Source organism: Antechinus flavipes, chromosome 3 (genome assembly GCF_016432865.1).
Source record: "Antechinus flavipes isolate AdamAnt ecotype Samford, QLD, Australia chromosome 3, AdamAnt_v2, whole genome shotgun sequence".
Classification (NCBI taxonomy): domain Eukaryota; kingdom Metazoa; phylum Chordata; class Mammalia; order Dasyuromorphia; family Dasyuridae; genus Antechinus; species Antechinus flavipes.
Genome location: NC_067400.1, coordinates 117,099,860 through 117,118,467, shown reverse-complemented (window position 1 = coordinate 117,118,467; position 18,608 = coordinate 117,099,860). Strand labels below are relative to the sequence as shown.

Sequence of the window (18,608 nt, the reverse complement as noted above, 5' to 3'; positions counted from 1 at the left end):
CAACTTATCCAAGTTCTTCTTAAACTGTGGTATAAGAAGTGAATGCATTTTATCTGCTTTCATGTATATATATAGGCAATCATTTTCTCATCTCTGTCTTTCAAATTCCTTATCGTCATTCAACCCTTAGCCTACCCTGTATAGCCTTTCCTTATGTTCCTTGCTACTGGACATTCTTCAAACACACCCAGAGCACTATCTGATCTCTTCCTTAACTCACTCCTCTTCATCCCCTACCTTTGAATAATCTGTGTATATGTCATTTTTTAAAAAAAAATTATCCATGTACATGTCAGATAGCTCATGGAGAACATACTGAGAGACTGCTTTTTAACTGGTGCCTTTGGATATGAAGATTGTTCTGGACAACAGAACAGTGACAAACCTACTACAATAATTTTATTCAAAAGTTAAACAAATGTAGATTGATTGTTCCAAAAAGGCGATGAAAAGAGTCCAGAAATGGCTTAGCAAACATGTGACTTAAATGCCATATGGAAAGAGATTACTACCAATGTCAACAATAGTTGGAATATAAAATCATTTGTAAAAATTTATTAAATATGATTATGAAACATATTTTCAAGGTTCAAGTATGCAATACATAGAGGAGGTGATATAACTGGGAAAGGCAATGAAGACTAATATGTAAGGTATCTAAAGGAGGGGCAGAGATCAAAAATGTGGAACCCATCTTGGAACTTATTTTAAAAAGTGATTGAGAAAACATCAACATGAACATAAACACCAAATAACTACCAACCTGTTTACTCATCCACACAAAATTTTTCTGATGGACACACAGAGAATTCCCTTATGAAGGTATTATAACAACTATAGTCAACAATGAACCACATTTTTGTCATTTCACAAGTGAATGAAAGATGCAGATATATAGGATCCCATTATGCTAATTTTGCTGATTTAAAAAAAAAAAAAACAACTTTTGATTCACTACCACAAAATGATTTCTTATGTCTTCGACTGTAACAAAATGCTCCCTACTTATGATCAAGATCAATCAATATTCCCTCGAAGATTGTAATAACAGAAATAACTTTTCAATAATCATCTGGTAATATCAAATGAGACATAAAACAGAAAAACGTATGAGTACCAAAAGTACCTGTCACTAAAATGGAGATATAGCATATTCAGTCAAACAAGCACATATTTAGTATTTACTAAATGTCAGGTACAATGCTAAACATTGGGGCTGGCAAAGATAGTTTTTTTTCAAGGAGCTCATCATCTTCTAATGGGAAAGAGTATTAAAAAATTATTTATGTACATATATATACATACACACACACATATATATACATAAATGAAAAAATCTTAGGGGAAGGAACTAGGTACAAGAATAAGGAAATAGGAAAGGCTTCTAGAAGCAAGTACTTGAGAAGGGTCTTGAAGAAAGCCAAAGACGACAAGAATTGGAGACAAGGAATGAGGGCATTCTAAGTGTGGGGAACAATACAGTATAAATGGCGAGTTGAGCGATGGGGTATCCTTTGTGAAGAAAAGTAAGAATGCCAATGTAGCTAGATTGCAAAATGCGTGGAAAGGAGTGAAGTCTAAAAAGACTGGGAAAGTAGGAAGGGGTCAGGTTGTAAAGGTCTTTAAATGCTAAAAACATATTTGATCTTAGTAGTAATAGAAAATTGAAATTTTAGGCATGGATTTGAGTGAATAAAAGATTTAGGGCTGTGAGAGACTGACCAAAAGATTTTTGAAATAATCCAGGTAGGAGGTAATGAGAGTCTATACAGGGGTAGTATTTTTGAGTGAATGCAGAGTTGAGGATGTATAAGAAAGATATAACAAGATATGACAATAGACTGGATTTAAGGGATGAGTAAGAAAATGAATATGACACTAAGAACAAGCTTGGGGAAAATGGGAGGATAGTGATTATAATAGAGAAACTGGGAAGAATGTAGAGTTTTGGAGAAAGGATAATGAGTTTTGTTTTGGATGTGTTGAGTTTGAGGTGCCTACATGCCATTCAATTCAAGAGGCATTTGGTGTTGAAAACTGGAGTTTAATAGAACAGGGCTGGATATATGAGTATAACTTTGTGTGTGTGTGCGCGCGCGCACATGTGTGCATACATGTATGTGTCTATGTATGCATGCATGTGCATATGTATATATGCCCCCACACATATGGGAATCATCTGCATAGAGATGATAGTTGAACCCATAGAAGTTAATGAGATCCAAGCTGAGGAATCATTCCATGTGAATGGTGAGTTTCTCCAGATGTTCTTGTTTGCAGATAACATTGTGTTGATTGTATCAAGCTGTAGTACACTATAAAGACTTCTAGAAGAAATGACTCAAAGGAGTTTGGTCTGTCATAGAATGACTGAATGGATCAAGAATGTGTATAATTCCAAATCTTAACATATACTTGACATCAACACCCTATAGAGCATGTCCAACAGTATTTATATCTGGGAGAGACAATAAAGATGGATAAGAAAGCTGAGCCTAGAATTGAAAATGAGGAGGGAAAAGGGCAATCATAATTGATTATCTTTTGGAAATTGGAAAACACTTTCACTTACCCTCAGTTTCCTATAACAGAGAAGGCCTATCTTTCCTATATAAACAATTTACTGATACTATTGTTATACCACATGGAAACTTGGCATATCACTACCTTTGAAGAACAAAAATAATTGCCACATAGAAAGAGAGCAATGAAAAGTTGTTTAGTAGGCATGAGCCAGATATAACATGCAATAGATAGGGAGTTACAAAGAAGAAAAGTAAATAATGCCATGAAATAAATATATAAGAAGAAAAGATGGGCCATATGGACAGAGGGATGACAGATGGATAATCAGAGTATACTACTGGTTGCTGTGAAAGTTGGGAGAAACTAAGTTTCCAGATGGTGGAAGGGTGTTCTATGGTGATCTTTTGGGAAGAAGTTGATAAAAGTCACAAAGGGTATGCAAGCATGGGTAGGTTTTGATCTTCATTGCTGGAAGGAACTCTCAGACCCAATGTAGAGACTATTCGATCCATGCTCTTCATTTATTAGATATTAGTGAATGTTTGTTGAAATAAATTGATCAAATTATCAGTAACCCAGGGAGATATACGATAGCCTCTTTCATCTGCATTTGTGTCTCTAAGGCCCAGTACATATTAGACATTTAATAAATATATAATGATTAAGTTATTGATAAAAAGTAACATGCCTATACAATGATCAATTCTCAGTGCTAAATCTTGATGTGATGCCTTTTTAACTTACCTGTTAGGTAGACATTGGCAATATTTTCATATCATTTCAGGATACAAGAGTTGACAAGGTAATAAGTTAGAATGCCATTGGTACTATTAATAATTGCTAAATTCACAACTACCTGAATATAAGTGAATCATGCAGGAGTTTGGGAAAGTAAAGTAGTAAACAAAATTTTGGGTCTCATATGTGGGAAAGAGATATTTAAGCCACACACACGAAGGCTAGTCTGTCATGTAAGATGATATAAATCTTATAAATCTATTTCCATATGATTGCAGTTTGCCAAATTTTATTTTAAGTTATCAGGCATTGTTGCCACAAAGATATTTCAATTAACTACATATTATCATCATTTTATACTTGAGAATAAGTATGCTTAAGACATTTTATTCACTGAAGCCCCAAAGAAATATAACTTAATTCCTACAAAACTTACTCTATCCTTGAAAATGGAGAAACAAAATGTGATTTAACTGAGATTTTTGTTCTTACCTATTCTCACGTTCATACATCTCCTTTGAGGTGCTTCTAAGATGTTCAATTTCTTGATTTGTTTTCAATTTGATTTGTTCAAGTTCATCCCGTAATTTATTTTCATATTCTGTTTTATAAAGGTCTCTATAAGTATTTAAAAAGGAAGAGAGAAATTTTATTGATTTAAGATAGCTGTACCTCTCTGAAAGATTCTAAACTATTATGTTATATATATTTTTATATTATACTTTCTGCAAAAGTTGATTAAGTACCATGACTCTATAATTTAGAAAATTTTGTGACATTTTCCTAAGATCTTAACTTGTTAGATACATTTGCCTTTTATTCTTAATGCCAATATAAAATATCAATAATTTCTGTTTTTTTAATCTTCTAATATTTTACTAATGCTTTGTATCTATTCCTACAGGCCTAGATATTCCTGCATATGATATGTCTAAATCTTTTTTTAAAAAATTAAATGGTCTTTTTTCCCTACAAATAAAAGTGGATAAAAAGAATTCTGAAGGATAGGAAAAGGGGGGGAAAGTTGATGGATAATGAAGAATATAATTAAGACATCACTTTTCCAAGTACTAGTACCCTATTCCTTTTTTTAAACACAAAGATTATAGGTGCTATTTCATAATAAGGATAATCTAATTTTATGTACAGCAATGTACTAGCAATAGTTCCTTGTCCATTTCTTTGACAAAATGAGTATTAAAAGACAGGATACTTATGGTGTGCATTCTATTTTCCATAAAAAGCAACAAAAAATGCTCTTTAAAATCAAATTCTTCTTAAATCACAATCTTATGAGCAGGAGATTTTAAAATCTTGTATCATAAAATGAAATGGCTGCCAGTTTGCTCCTCTTGTCTTTGGAAAAGATAGAATTTTCATATTGGGGAAAAAAAGAAAACAGTTTTCAGAAAGAGCAATTAATATAAATACAAAAAAGTGTCAGTACAAGATTAAGTCCAGAATAGGAAAATAAAATCACTATCTTTTCCCTAAAGAACAATTTCTCTTAAGAAGCAAAGGACTAACTTGATGGTAATTTAAGTATATAGTCCATGTATATAAAAGTAAAACTTGCCTGGAGGTCACATATTTTTCATACATTTCCTCTCTAGCCTTTTTGGCTTCCTCAAGTTGAACTTGAAGTCTTTCAAGGCGATCTTCCTCATGAGCACAACGTATATTAAGTTCCATGTTTTGGCGATTAAGATAGTCTTTATCCTTTTGTAGCAAAGTTAGAGACTGCTGTAAGGTTGCAACCTATGGACAAAGAAAGTGTTCAACAGGCTTTTATTGTTTATAGACCTGGCAGATCTAAGATACTTTATATACTTACAGTTTTAGTCAGGAGAGAATTCACTTCAGTTATTCAATTTTTAACTCTTTTTTTAAAAAAATGTAATTTTGGGCAGTTACATTTTGAGTACTACACTGTTCCATTCTCCTCTTTTTTCCTCCATTCCATGCTAGAGAAGACCACCATTTGATACAGATATACATGCTATGTAAACATATATGTATATATGTATATAAACTGTACTATGCATACTAATATTTATCAGTTTTTTCTGGAAATGGACATCATCTGACTTCACAGATTCTTTATATTTTATTTTATTATTTATAAAACTCAGCATAACTTAGTCATTCAGTTATCTTTGAACAATACTGATGTTACTATATACAACATCTTCTTGGATCTGCTCATTTCACTCTTCATTATTTCATGCAAGTCTTTCCACGGTTTTCTAAAACTGGCCTGCTCATCATTTCTTATGGCAGTAGTATTTCATTTTAATTATATACCACACAAATTTTTTAGCCATGCCCCAATTGAGCCAATCCCCTCAATTCCTTTCTCTTTCCCCTGATCACCTTATTGAGTCAAAGGATATATAGTTTTATAACTCTTTGGGTACAATTCCAGATTTCCAAAATAGTTGGAACAGTTCATAATTCCACAAATAGCATATTAATGTTCCAATTTTTTCATAACCTCTCCAAAATTTGTCATTTCTACCTTCTACCATTTTAGATTTTGGCTTAATTTTTAAACATCTGATGGGATTATTTTCTTTTTATCTTTTATACTTTAATTTACCATTAAAACACTTATTCAGTTAAGAAGAAAACAACTTAAAAAAGCCTATATTTCAATTTTCACTGGAAAACTGTTCAAAAGAAATGTAATAGCTTTTTATTTTCAAAATACATGCAAAGATAGTTTTCAACATTCACCCTTGCAAAACCTTGTGTTTCAAATTTTTCTCCCATCTCCCCTAACAAGTAATCCAATATAGGTTAAAAATGGGCAATTCTTCTAAATATATCAGAAATAATTTTCTTAAGGAAACTACATCAAAAAAAAATTCTCTTCTATAAACTCTTTCCAGAAAACTTTATTAATTGGGTAAAGCTATTCTAAAATGTACAAGTAAGTGAATCTGAAAGCTTACCTCTTTTGATAAGTCATTTCTTTCTTTAGTTTGTGCTTTATAAGATGCTTCTAAGATTTCATGTTTCCGTCTAAAATCAGATAATTCTTGTTCAAATGCATCCCGATCACTAGGGGAAAAAAAAGTGAATTGGGATATATTTGTGACTCTTGCTGTCACCGCTTAAATTTTAATGTTTGGATTCTTTCTTGAAAGTAGGTTATATAAGTTTGCTTTTTTAAAGATTTGGTCATATAATCTGAAGGGAAGCTGTTAAACTTAAAATTTAGTTATGTGGATATTAAGTGATATTGTGCCTTAGTGTGTTAAGGTCCAAACTAAAAAGATAGAATAATAAGACTTTAGCAACCGAAGCGAACACAAGCACTCTGGGGTACAGAACAAACCTCTTATTTTTAAATGAGGAAAGTGGGTACACAAGGGGCAGGCAGTTTACCTAAAGTAAATGAAAAAAAAAAAAAATAGGAGCAGCTAAGTGACACAGTGGGTAGAGTGCTTCATGAGTTCAAATCCAGCCTCAGACACTTAGTAGCTGTGACCAGAGCAACTCACTTAACACTGTTTGCCTCAGTTTCCTCATCTGTGAAAGAGCCAGAGAAGGAAATGGCAAACCACTTTAGTATCTTTGCCAAGAAAACACCAAATGACTCATCAAGAGTTACACACTTCTGAAAAAAGACTGAACACAATGGAAAAACTGGAACAGAAATCCAATTCAGATGGGGCTTTTTGTATAAGCTTATAAAACAAATCTATTATCATGTACTTTCAAATTTTCTTACGACAAACATTATCAATATTTTTATAATTAAAAATGTGTTATTTTCCTAAAACAGAAAACCTTAAATAACCTTAACTTAATAAAGTATTCTCAAAAAGTAAGCTTTTTAGAGATGAATGCCTATGATAGTTCAGTTATCTTTTTCAATTAACTTTAAAATTTTTCTCTTTTTCTACTAATCCTAAATCTTAACTCAAGAGTCAAAACCATCTTCAGGACTAGTACTTTATTTTTAGGTTTTAGAATGGTTTGACATCAAAAGTTCTTACACAGTAGCATAGGTGCTACTATAAGGAAAAGAGTTTCAGAAATTATTTCCATGATTGTTCTATTCATAATAATTTTTGAAGTCACAGCTTATACATTTTTAGTTTCTGAATATGGAGAGTTCCTTCTTTTTTTTGCTCTACAGAAAAGCCAGATGGGAAAACAAAAAACCCTATGCAGATTCATCTTTGTGGCTGGAGATACTTTCCTTTTATTCTTCAAATTACTTTTTCCCAATTAGAATGGTGGAATTTTCCATTATAATATTTAATATCTATCTATATAAGTATAAATGCTGTAAGCTGTACAAACTTGTGAAGAGATAATTCCATTTTAGAAAAGAGAAAAGTAAAATTCAGAGAAATGAAATGATTTAGTAATATATACATAACAATTGGACTTCACTCAGGTTTCTTGATTCTAAATTTTATTTTATACCTACTTCTTATCAGATATTTCTAGAAGGAAATGGCTCTAATTTGTGAATAATAATAAAGCAACCACTTGGCAATTCCTTAATATCAAGAATACAACCTCATATTAACAGTCTTCAGAATTATCTTTTAAAAACTCTATTCTTTTATCAGAAATGAATATTTTAAATCAAAATCACATACTTTTTCAAGACATATTTAAAATGCTTTGTTACAGTTTGAGATACCATGAAATAATATTTTCAATTGTCAATACATGCCATACCATTTATATTTTTTCCTTCTAAAACCACACAATATTTTAAAACATAAGGTAGCAAGAAAGTCAAATAAATTAAAATTCCAAAGGCAACAGACATCTAAAATTACTGAGAAAATACACAATAGCAAAATCATAACAAAAAAAGAAAGTACCAATTACATTAGTTAGTAACTTTTTGAGTTGGAGGGGTTATTAAGAAGAGAGTTGCATAACAAAATTAAAGAGTGGATGGTGGCAAAATTGTTAGCCCAATTAAAATAAATATTCCCTGGCAATGAAATTTCAAAAAGTTATATGAAGACTTGAGGGTAACCATTTTGTATAGGAAATAACTTCAAGAATCACTTAGATTTTACTTAGGCACATACTTCTCCCAGGCCCCTAAATACCCTTTCTATCTCCAATTAGAACGTAAACTCCTTGAGGGAAGGTGATGTCTTACTTCCTTATATTTAAATCTCCAGCTCTTAGTAGTTTCTAGCACACAGTAAATATTTAATATATGTTTTTTCCAAACAACTGAGAGTGATACAATGGGAGATGATAAATTATAGTGAGGAGTTAGAAAGTTATAGAAAAACTAGATGAAAGGGACAATAAACAAGGAAATAAAAAGATTAACATAAACCATTAATTAATCCAATTTATTTGCTCTTCTAATTGGAGTAGCAGAGAGATGTGGGAGAGTTTGAACTCAAGAAGATGAGTCTTTATGACTCTAGGCTTGGCACTCTATTCACTGTCATATCCTGCTCCTCAACTTCAAACAAGTTCAAACTTTAGTCTTACCTTTTTACCTTATCATAGTTCTCTTGCCTGTAATCACCTTGCTGAATTAACTGTTTTGTATCTGCTAATTCCAATGCCAAACGCTGACATCTAACTTGAAGTTCAGAATGATTTCTTCGCTCATCCTCATAGGTCTATATAAATAAAAATTAAAGTGAAACATTTTAAACAGAATGAAAATCAGATTCCATAGTAAGCCATTTTAAAAGTAAAGTACGCTTTTGCAATTAAAATACACAACTCTAAGTTTTCTCTTTTGAAGCTTAAGGTCTTTATATACATTATATATAGATATATAACAAACTACAATATATACAGTCTAATTAGGTTTTTTTTAATAAACCATTTTCAGTTTTTATACCAAAACAATTTCCTTTTAATCCATGCCCCCAAGCATTAACTGATTGAATCTACTTTTGTCAGAAAGGAAAAACACAAACAAAAAGAACAGACATAGCTACATCTAATTATCTTATATCACATCTCTTTATCAAGAAATGGAAGATGTCTTTCATAATTAGAGTCTGGGAACAAGACTGGCCATTAGAATTAATTGGACTCTGAATCCCTTTTAACATTGTCTTAGTTATGTATATAATTTTTTTTGATTCTGTTCTTTTTTCCCCCCTGCATGAATTTATACAAGCTTTCCTGTTTTTCTAATCTGTTCATTTCTTACAGTTCAGTAAGATTCTGATACAAGATCACAGAATCCTAGAATTTGGAATTGAAAGGGATCTTGAAGCACATCTATTTCAGCCTTACCCAAAAGGAATTTCTATTATAGTTAACAAAAATATTACTCTACTTCTGTCTTAAAGAGTCTTTAAGTCTTAAAGACTTAAAAGTCTTTTTGTGAAGGAGATCTCACCTTCCATCAGGGAACTGTTAAGTGAGCACTATTTGTTCAGTCACTTCCTAGCTGACAACCCACTTTGGATTACCCACTTTTGTACTATCAAAAAAGAACAGTTCTGTGTATAGGGATTTTTAGACAGTCTTGGGGCATATGCTCGGTCCATAATGGGATGGCTGAGTCAAACAATATGAATTCAGTAATTGTTTTCATATAAGCACAAATGATCTTCTACAAGGCTTATCTAATTCAGTGTTAACAGTGCACCTGTCTTTCTGTGACTCCTCCAACATAAACAATTTCCACCTTTGAACATTTTTAGAAATTTGAGGGGTAGTACAAGGCAAAATTTCAGAATTAGATTAATTTGAATTATACTGGATTTTGGAAAACTCTTCCTTTAACTAAAAACACCACTATTCACTTATATCCTTTGATCAATTATCTATTAGACAATAGTATTTCCTTTTGTACAGTGTCCCAAAGTCTTAGTGAAGTATTAAACTGTATATCTGTTGGCTATCTACCTTGTTTCCTGTTTATCTGTTGCCTATATATATCTTCAATATTAGTTTCCTATCAGAGATATGCACAGATTACAGAATCAGATTATCACCTAGTTTGGGGATTCTTAATCTAGGATCCATGAACTTTAAAAAATGTTTTTTTGGTAATTGCATTTTAATATATAATACATAAGAAACAATCTGAAAAGAGGTTCATTAGGATTTTATCAGACATCCAAAGGTTAACATACAGGTTTGGATTAGACTTTGATCTATCATTCTACCGATACAGAAAAAGAAGACCAGAGAGTAACTGAAAGTCTAGAAAAATGAGTTATGAAATGGCTTATTTTTTCTTTTTTTCAAACTTTTTCTCCCTTATATTTCCAAATTGGAGTATTATAAGGAATTTTCTATATGTAAGGATTTCTTACTCTATCTTTCCCATTCCAAGAACAGATCATAGTGATTTGCAAGAGATGCCTGTGCTAAGTGACCTGTGCATGTCTAGGAGAACCCTAAAAAAAGAATAGCTGAGGTTCTAGTTCTTAATACTTTATTCAAACTGCTTTTCCTAATGAGCAATGATCAGACTAAAATTTTTGAGTGGCCTTTTTATTCAAGATTAAAAGTTTCTAAAATAATCAGAATTCCTGAGTCGGGAATTACTCTCCCAGAGATAAAAAATAGTTCCTTAACCTTCTTAGAGAAAGAAAAATTCTCAACAGAGAACTACTCTGTAGTTTACAAGAAACACATTTAAAGCAGAGTGATACATACAGAGTAAAGAATCTATTATGCTTCAGGTGAAGTATAAAAAAAAAGCAGGGATAGCCAATTCTGATCTCAGATCAAGCAAAAGCAAAAATTGATCTAATTAAAAGAGATAAGGAAGTAAACTATATCTTGCTTAAGGTACCATAGATAGCAATACTAAATATATATGCACCAAGTGCATGGAAATTCCTAAAGGAGAAGTTAAGTGAGTTGCAAGAAGAAATAGACAACAAAACTGTAATAGTGGGAGATCTCAAACTTGCACTCTCAGAACTAGATAAATCAAACTGCAAAATAAATAAGAAAGAAGTTAAAGAGGTAAATAAATAGAATGCTAGATTAGTATTCTATTAAAGAGGTAAATAGAATACTAGGTTTGGTATGATAGATCTTTGGAGAAAACTAAATGGAGATAGAAAGGAGAACACTTTATTCTCGGCAGTTCATGGAACCTATACAAAAATTGACCATATATCAGGACATAAAGATTTCAAAATCAAATGCAGAAAGGCAGAAAAAGTAAATGCATTTTTTTTTCAGTTCATGATGCAATAAAAATTATCATCAATAAAAGACCAGAGGAAAATAGACCAAAAAGTAATTGGAAACTAAATAATCACATCCTAAAGAATGAATGGGTGAAACAGCAAATCATAGACACAATTACAATTAATAATTTTATTAAAGAGAATGACAATAATGAGACAGAATAACAAATTTGTGGGATGCAGCCAAAGTGGTAAATAGGGAAAATTTTATATCTCTAGATGCTTACTTGCAATAGCAATCTAGTGTTTGACAAACCTAAAACCCCCAGCTTTTAACATAAAAAACTCACTATTCGACAAAAACTGCTGGGAAAATTGGAAACTAGTATGAAGAAATTAGGACTTGACCCATACCTAACACCACATACCAAGATAAGATCTAAATGGATTCATGATTTAGTCATAAAAAATATATTATAAACAAATTGGAGAACATAGGATAGTTTACTTCTCAGATCTGTGAAAGTGGAAGGAATTTGTGACCAAAGAAGAAATGGAGATCATTATTGATCACAAAACAGATAATTTTGATTACATTAAGTTATTAATTATTAATTATTTAAATTAAATATTAATTAATAAAATATTAAGTTTGTACAAACAAAACTAATGCAGACAAGATTAGAAGGGAAGCAATAAATTGGGAAAACATTTAAAGGTTCTGATAAAGGCCTCATTTCTAAAATATTTAGAGAACTGACTCAAATTTATGAGAATTCAAGCTATTCTTCCAAATGACAAATGGTCAAAGGGTATGAACAGACAATTTCCAGATGAAGAAATTGAAATTATTTCTAGTCATATGAAAAGGTGCTCTAAATTACTATTGATCAGAAAAATGCAAATTAAGACAATTCTGAGATACCATGATACACCTCTAAGATTGAATAAGATGACAAAAAAAGATAATGATGAATGTTGGAGGGGATGTGGGAAAAATGGGACACTAATACATTGTTGGTGGAACTGTGAATGGATCTAATCATTCTGGAGAGCAATTTGGAACTATGCTCCTAAAATTATCAAACTGCATACCCTTTGATCCAGTAGTGTTACTACTGGGCTTATATCCCAAAGAGATGTTAAAGGAGGGAAAGGATGTGCAAAAATGTTTCTGGCAGTCTTTTTTGTAAATTGAAATAAATGCCCATCAATTGGAAAATGGCTGAATAAATTATGGTATATGAATGTAATGGATTATTACTATTCTATAAGAAACAACCAACAGGATGATTTCAGAGAGGCTTGGGAAGACTTACATGAACTGATGCCAAGTGAAATAAGCAGAACCAAGAGATCATTATACATGGCAACAATAAGATTATATGATGATCAATTCTGATGGACATGGCTCTCTTCAACAATCAGGTGATTCAAACCAGTTCCAATTGTTCAGTGATGAAGAGACTCATCTACTATGGGAACTGAGTGTGATTCACAATATAGCATTTTCACTCTTTTTATTGTTGTTTGTTTGCATTTTGCTTCTCTTTTTTTTCTCGTGTGGCACAATAATTGTATAAATTATGCATATGTTGGATTTAACATATATTCTCACCATGTTTAATATATATATTGGACTAGGGGATTAAGGGAGGGTGTGGGGGAAGAGGGAGAAAATTGAAACACAAGGTTTTACAAGGGCTAATGTTAAAGAATTGTCCATGCATGTGTTTTGAAAAATAAAAAGCTTTAATTAAAAAAAAAAAAAAAAGACATTGAAATGGGAAAAAAATCCATTATTACTCTCCTTTAACAAATATATAAGGAAAGAAAGAAAATGTAAATTAAATGTAGCGCTCTCAAACATTTTCCAATTTTACCACTGCCCTTTCCTTCCCACAAACGTAGATGTCATATTATCTTTTATTAACTGGATGGCTTAGGAGGAATTATTATTATTATTATTGATAATAATAACCACATTTTATAGGACTTTGTGTACAAAGTATTTTACATTTGAAATTATATTGGATTCTCAAACACTGTGAGGTAGGTGCTATTGTGATCTTCATTTTATAGATTAGGAAAAGTCAATCAGTCAAATGCTAAAATAATTTGCCCGGGATCACAGAGCTAGTATGTGTTTAAGGAAAGATTTTAAACTCAGGTCTTTCTGTCTCTTAGTCAAATATTCTATTCACTGTACCCCCTGCTACCAGTGGGCTGCTACACACTATTCTGGTCTCAAGGCTTGAAATCAGTTCAATTTTCACAACTTTAATTGGCATTAAAATAGCTAATTCAAGAAATGAGAAAAATAATTTTTCTTTACTTAATATATTACAATGACAAATCTTCATAATAAATTATTAACATCTTATTAAAATACTCAAGAACACAAATTATTCTAATTTAGCACTACCCTGATTTAAAAAAAAATTGTATAACACAGTATTTACATAAAAATTTAAACTTTTGATAGATTAGTCAAAAATAGGTATTGAAAATTATGTAATGCTACACTGATTAATTTACCAATCATTTTAGATAAAACGGAAATAATCTCTTAAAATTATGGTTAGGCTGATTACTTTCTAGAAAGGTCACTTGAATTTAAAAACTAAATAGAATTAAACAAATATTATTTCAAATATTTCTATGAGAAAAATAAACTGCTCAATGGAAGCAGCAACATTAATTATAAAAGCTGACTATTTGAAATGAGAAATGTAACTAGCACATTTTGTGTTGTTTTTAAAATTATACTCTTTTAAGTTATTTTATTAACTGACTAGGGATCAAAAACCATTGTGATCACAAATTAATAAAAACTCAATGATTAAAATAAAATGTTTTAAAACTAAATTTCTATCTAAAGTATAAAATAACTATAAAAGATTTAGACTAGTGCTTTTTAAGCAATCAACAGCTATACAAATCAAAACTAAATTACTTTAAGTACAATTAATTTCATTTACATCTTTTTTACTTTATAACATGAGATCTAGTTATAACCTTTATGTTAACATACTAGTAAACAACGTGTTGATTAATAGACTGATCACTTTCATGTAGAGACAGGAGAAATATCAGATTGGAAATGGAATATTATGCCTTTCACTCTAAAATCAATAGATCAAAACAGAAGTAATATGTTGCTTTAATTTTTTTGAACCGAATGGACAAATACATTCTTAGATGTAAAATATTCACAAGACACAATCTCTAAAAAATCTTGCTCACTACTAACAAATTTCATTTGCATGGCGAATATAAGAGAAGACATCTAAAAAATGTCCAAATTACCAAACAATTGTGTTTATTTTACATGCCAGCAAAAGTTATAATTAAGATTTTACAATCCAGACTTCAGCAACATGTGAACCAAGAATTATCAGAAGAGCAGGCTGGTTTTTGTAGAAGCAGAGGAACTGGAAACCAGATTGCCAACATTTGCTCGATTATGGAGAAAGCAAGGGAGTTTCAGAAAAACAACAACTTCTGCTTCACAGACTATACTAAAGACTATATGGATCATGACAAAATGTGACAAGTTATCAAAGAATTGAGAATACTGGATCATCTTACTTGTCTCTTGAGGAATCTTTATGAGGGCCAAGAAGCAACAGTTGGAATGAAACATGAAACAACTGATAGATATAAGATTGGAAAAGAAGAACAAGGATATTTATCACCACCTTATTAATTTAACATATGCAGAGAGTACATCATGTAAAATGCCAGGCTGGAGGAATCAAAGCAGCAATCAATATTTCTGAGAGAAATATTAACAATCTCAGATGTGCAGACAATAACACTCTGATGGCAGAAAGTGAAGAACTTTAAGAAGGCTCTTAATAAGGATGAAAGAGTAATATAAAAATTGGTTTGAAGCTAAAAAAAAAACAAAAACAAAAAAACTAAGATCATGACAGTGATCCCATCACTTTCTGGGAAATAGAGGGAAAAGAAACGTCAAGATTTTATATACTTAGGCTCAATGATCACTGAAACTGGCACATTTTGCCATGAAATTAAAATATTCTTGCTTATTGAAAGGAAAGCTATGGCAAATTTGTACATCATCTTGACAAAGGTCTATGGAGTCAAGCTAATGTTTTTCTAGTAGCAATGTCTGCTGTGAGAGTTGGAGTATAAAGAAAGCTGAGTGCTGCAGAATCAATGCATTTGAATTGTGGTACTTGAGAAGACTTTTGAGAATCCCTTGGAAAGCCAAAAGATAAATCAGCCAATGCTTAAAGAAATTCAAATTATTCACTGGAAGATCAAATATTGAAGCTGAATCTTAAATACTTTTCCATATAATAAAAATAGAAGGATTTACTGGAAAACAACCTGATGTTAAGAAAGACCAAAGGCAAAAGAAAAAGGGGATGGCAGAGGATGAAATGGATAGTGTCATGGAAGCAAAGAATACACATTTAAACAGACTTTGGGATTTAGTAAAAAAGATAGAAAGGCTTGGTGTGCTATGGTCCACTGAATCATGAAGAATCAAAGACAACTGAGTGACCAAACAACAATGATGTAATTATTCTTTTATTAATATAGAGCAAAAATTCTTAATTTGGAATTCAGACCTCCAAGGGGCCCACAGATAGATTTCAAAAGGATTGTATCAAGATCAAAATTACATATTTTCATTAACTTCTAAAAGAAATTTCCTTTAATTAAGAATATAGGTGAAAAACGAATATTCTAAGAAGAGATCTACAGAATTTTTCTTTTTTCACTGTACACAAGGTATAACAGAAAACATGAAGCAAAACAAAGGATTTTTTGTCATAGTTATTAAAAAAAGAAGCCATTAAATCAAACAGCATCAATTAAGAAATAAAGTGAATCCAAGAGCACCTCTTTGATTACTTATCCTCTCTCCTACAGTCTAATTAATCAAAGATTTCAAATGGTACAATTTACCTCATTCTCTAGAGCAAAACTCCAAAAATGAAGGGCCAGGATATAGGTTTCACTAGCCTCCCAGAGGGGTCCATCAAACAAAAAGCATTAGGGATCTCTGCTACTGTTTTGCTATTAACATTAAAGAAATGATACATTTCCAATTATGACTTGAGATTTCCATTCTATAAAGTACCACATGTTTCTCAGGTCTTTAAATCATTTAAAAACTTTCTGAGACAGGCAGAAATGCATAAATGTATGTATTTTAAAAGTCTGCTATTGCTATTAAAATACATAAGAAACTAATAGTTTACTTATTATAGTTGAGTTTTTCTTCATATTTTTCATTTATTTCATCATAGATTTCAAACAGATTATTATTTTAAGAGAATTTAAATTCAAGAAACCTTTCTTTACTAGGGTGTCTGTTCTGTGCAGGCATATAATAATAGAGGGAGTTATGGAGAAGAGCATGCATGCTGGCCTCACAGTTAGGAAGACCTCAGATTCCTGTCTTAGACATTTTCCTGGGAAAACCACAACTTTTTGAAGCCAAAGTTTCCTTATCAGCAAAATGATGCTAATAAGAGCATGTATCTCACAGAGTCATATTAAGCATCAAATGATATAATGTACATAAGCACCATACAAAAGGAAAGTATGATATAAATGTGAGCCATTAATAAAAATATGATTTATAATTTTAGGTATTAAAGCAACTTCCATCAATTCACTATTCGAAGTGGCTTAATATCTTAAAGACATTAATGTTAGGTTATAAAAAAAAAGTATTGTCATCAATTTTTCATAATTGCCAAAGTATTTAAAAGTCAATGTCAGGGGCAGCTAGGTGGTGTAGTGGACAGAGAACCAGTACTGAAGTCAGGAGGACCCGAGTTCAAATCTGGCCTCAGACACTTAACACTTTCTACCTGTGTGACTCTGGGCAAGTCACTCAATACCAATTGTCTCAGCAGGAACAACAACAACAACAACATAAAAAAGTCAATGTTATTTATCTTAGTTATTTTTCATAAGATAAATAACTTTTTACCAGAGTTCTATCTCTGTATAAATAAAAAAATCATCTTTTGGAAATTCCAATAAAAAGCTAGAATGCTTTAAACTATAATTTCTGAGGTAAGACTCGTGTTTAATTTTCCTTGGGCATCTCATTACACTTATATAATGTTCTATATAGAGAGGATATTTAAATATTACTATCAAACTAACCTTTCCGTTTAACCTTCCTAACATTCACTATTTTCAGTTGTTATCTTTTCCCCATTCACTGGTATTTTATATTTCTTCAAGCTACAAAGGTTTAAAATTGCAATTCTACAAAAGGGAGAAATGTAAGGCTTCATGGAATCCTATATAGCAGGGGTCCTCAAACTACGGCCCGCAGGCCAGATGCGGCAGCTGAGGACGATTATCCCCTTCACCCAGGGCTATAAAGTTTCTTTATTTGAAGGCCCACAAAACAAAGTTTTTCTTTTTACTATAGTCCAGCCCTCCAACAGTCTGAGGGACAGTGAACTGCCCCCCCATTTAAAAAGTTTGAGGACCCCTGCTATATATAGTATTATCGTCAGTTTAAAAAGCCTAAAAAAACCCCAAGAGAACTCAAATCTTGAATTCTGATTCTGTTTTTTCACTTTGCCATTTCATTTTTATAATACAGAATTCAAAATTTTCACTTTATTTTCACTGTGATTGCTTTAGAAATCTGTGATTTCACTGGTTGTGGGTATTCTCTCTACTCGTGTACACAGAATCTAGAAGTTAGACACCATGACTATTAGTAGATAGTCTTTCAGACATACTGCATCTGAAAAATTCCCTATCATAAAGCCACTCCGCTAATGTACTTTTCTAGCTTTAGGTGAAGATGGACCTCACACAATGGGCATACAGCTTAGTAATATTTGTCAAAAGTTTGTTTACTATACAGGCTTTAAAAAATAAAAAGTCACTATAATATCAATGTAAGATCTTAGTCTAGGTTCCAATGAAGCACAATCCAACATGAGATCAGAAAATCCAAAGTATAGTAAAAGAAACAAAGATGTAACTTTCTCCCAAAAAGCATGGATGAGAATCACATAAGAAGAAAAGGTATGGTCAATTAATAATAAAAATAGGCATTTATATTGCCTACTGAGTGTGAAAAAGTGCTAAGTATTTTACAAATATTATCTTATTTGATCTTCATAACACTGGAAAGTCAAAGGTGCTATTAATACCTCTGTTTGAGGCCAGATTTTAACACAAGTCTTCCCTTACTCAAGGCACAATGATCTA

General features: G+C 31.5%; 1 protein-coding gene across 2 annotated transcripts in view; it reads right to left on the bottom strand.

Moving 5' to 3' along the window:
• The window catches only part of PIBF1 (progesterone immunomodulatory binding factor 1), a 294,559-nt gene that overhangs the window by 252,223 nt on the left and 23,728 nt on the right, over positions 1 to 18,608 (bottom strand). For both annotated transcript variants that reach the window (XM_051983913.1, XM_051983912.1), the window contains 4 exons: positions 8,752 to 8,885; positions 6,219 to 6,327; positions 4,841 to 5,022; positions 3,757 to 3,882 (listed from right to left, as the gene is read on the bottom strand). In XM_051983913.1, coding sequence (XP_051839873.1) covers positions 3,757 to 3,882; positions 4,841 to 5,022; positions 6,219 to 6,327; positions 8,752 to 8,885 — 551 coding nt within the window. The remainder of the gene's footprint in view (positions 1 to 3,756; positions 3,883 to 4,840; positions 5,023 to 6,218; positions 6,328 to 8,751; positions 8,886 to 18,608) is intronic.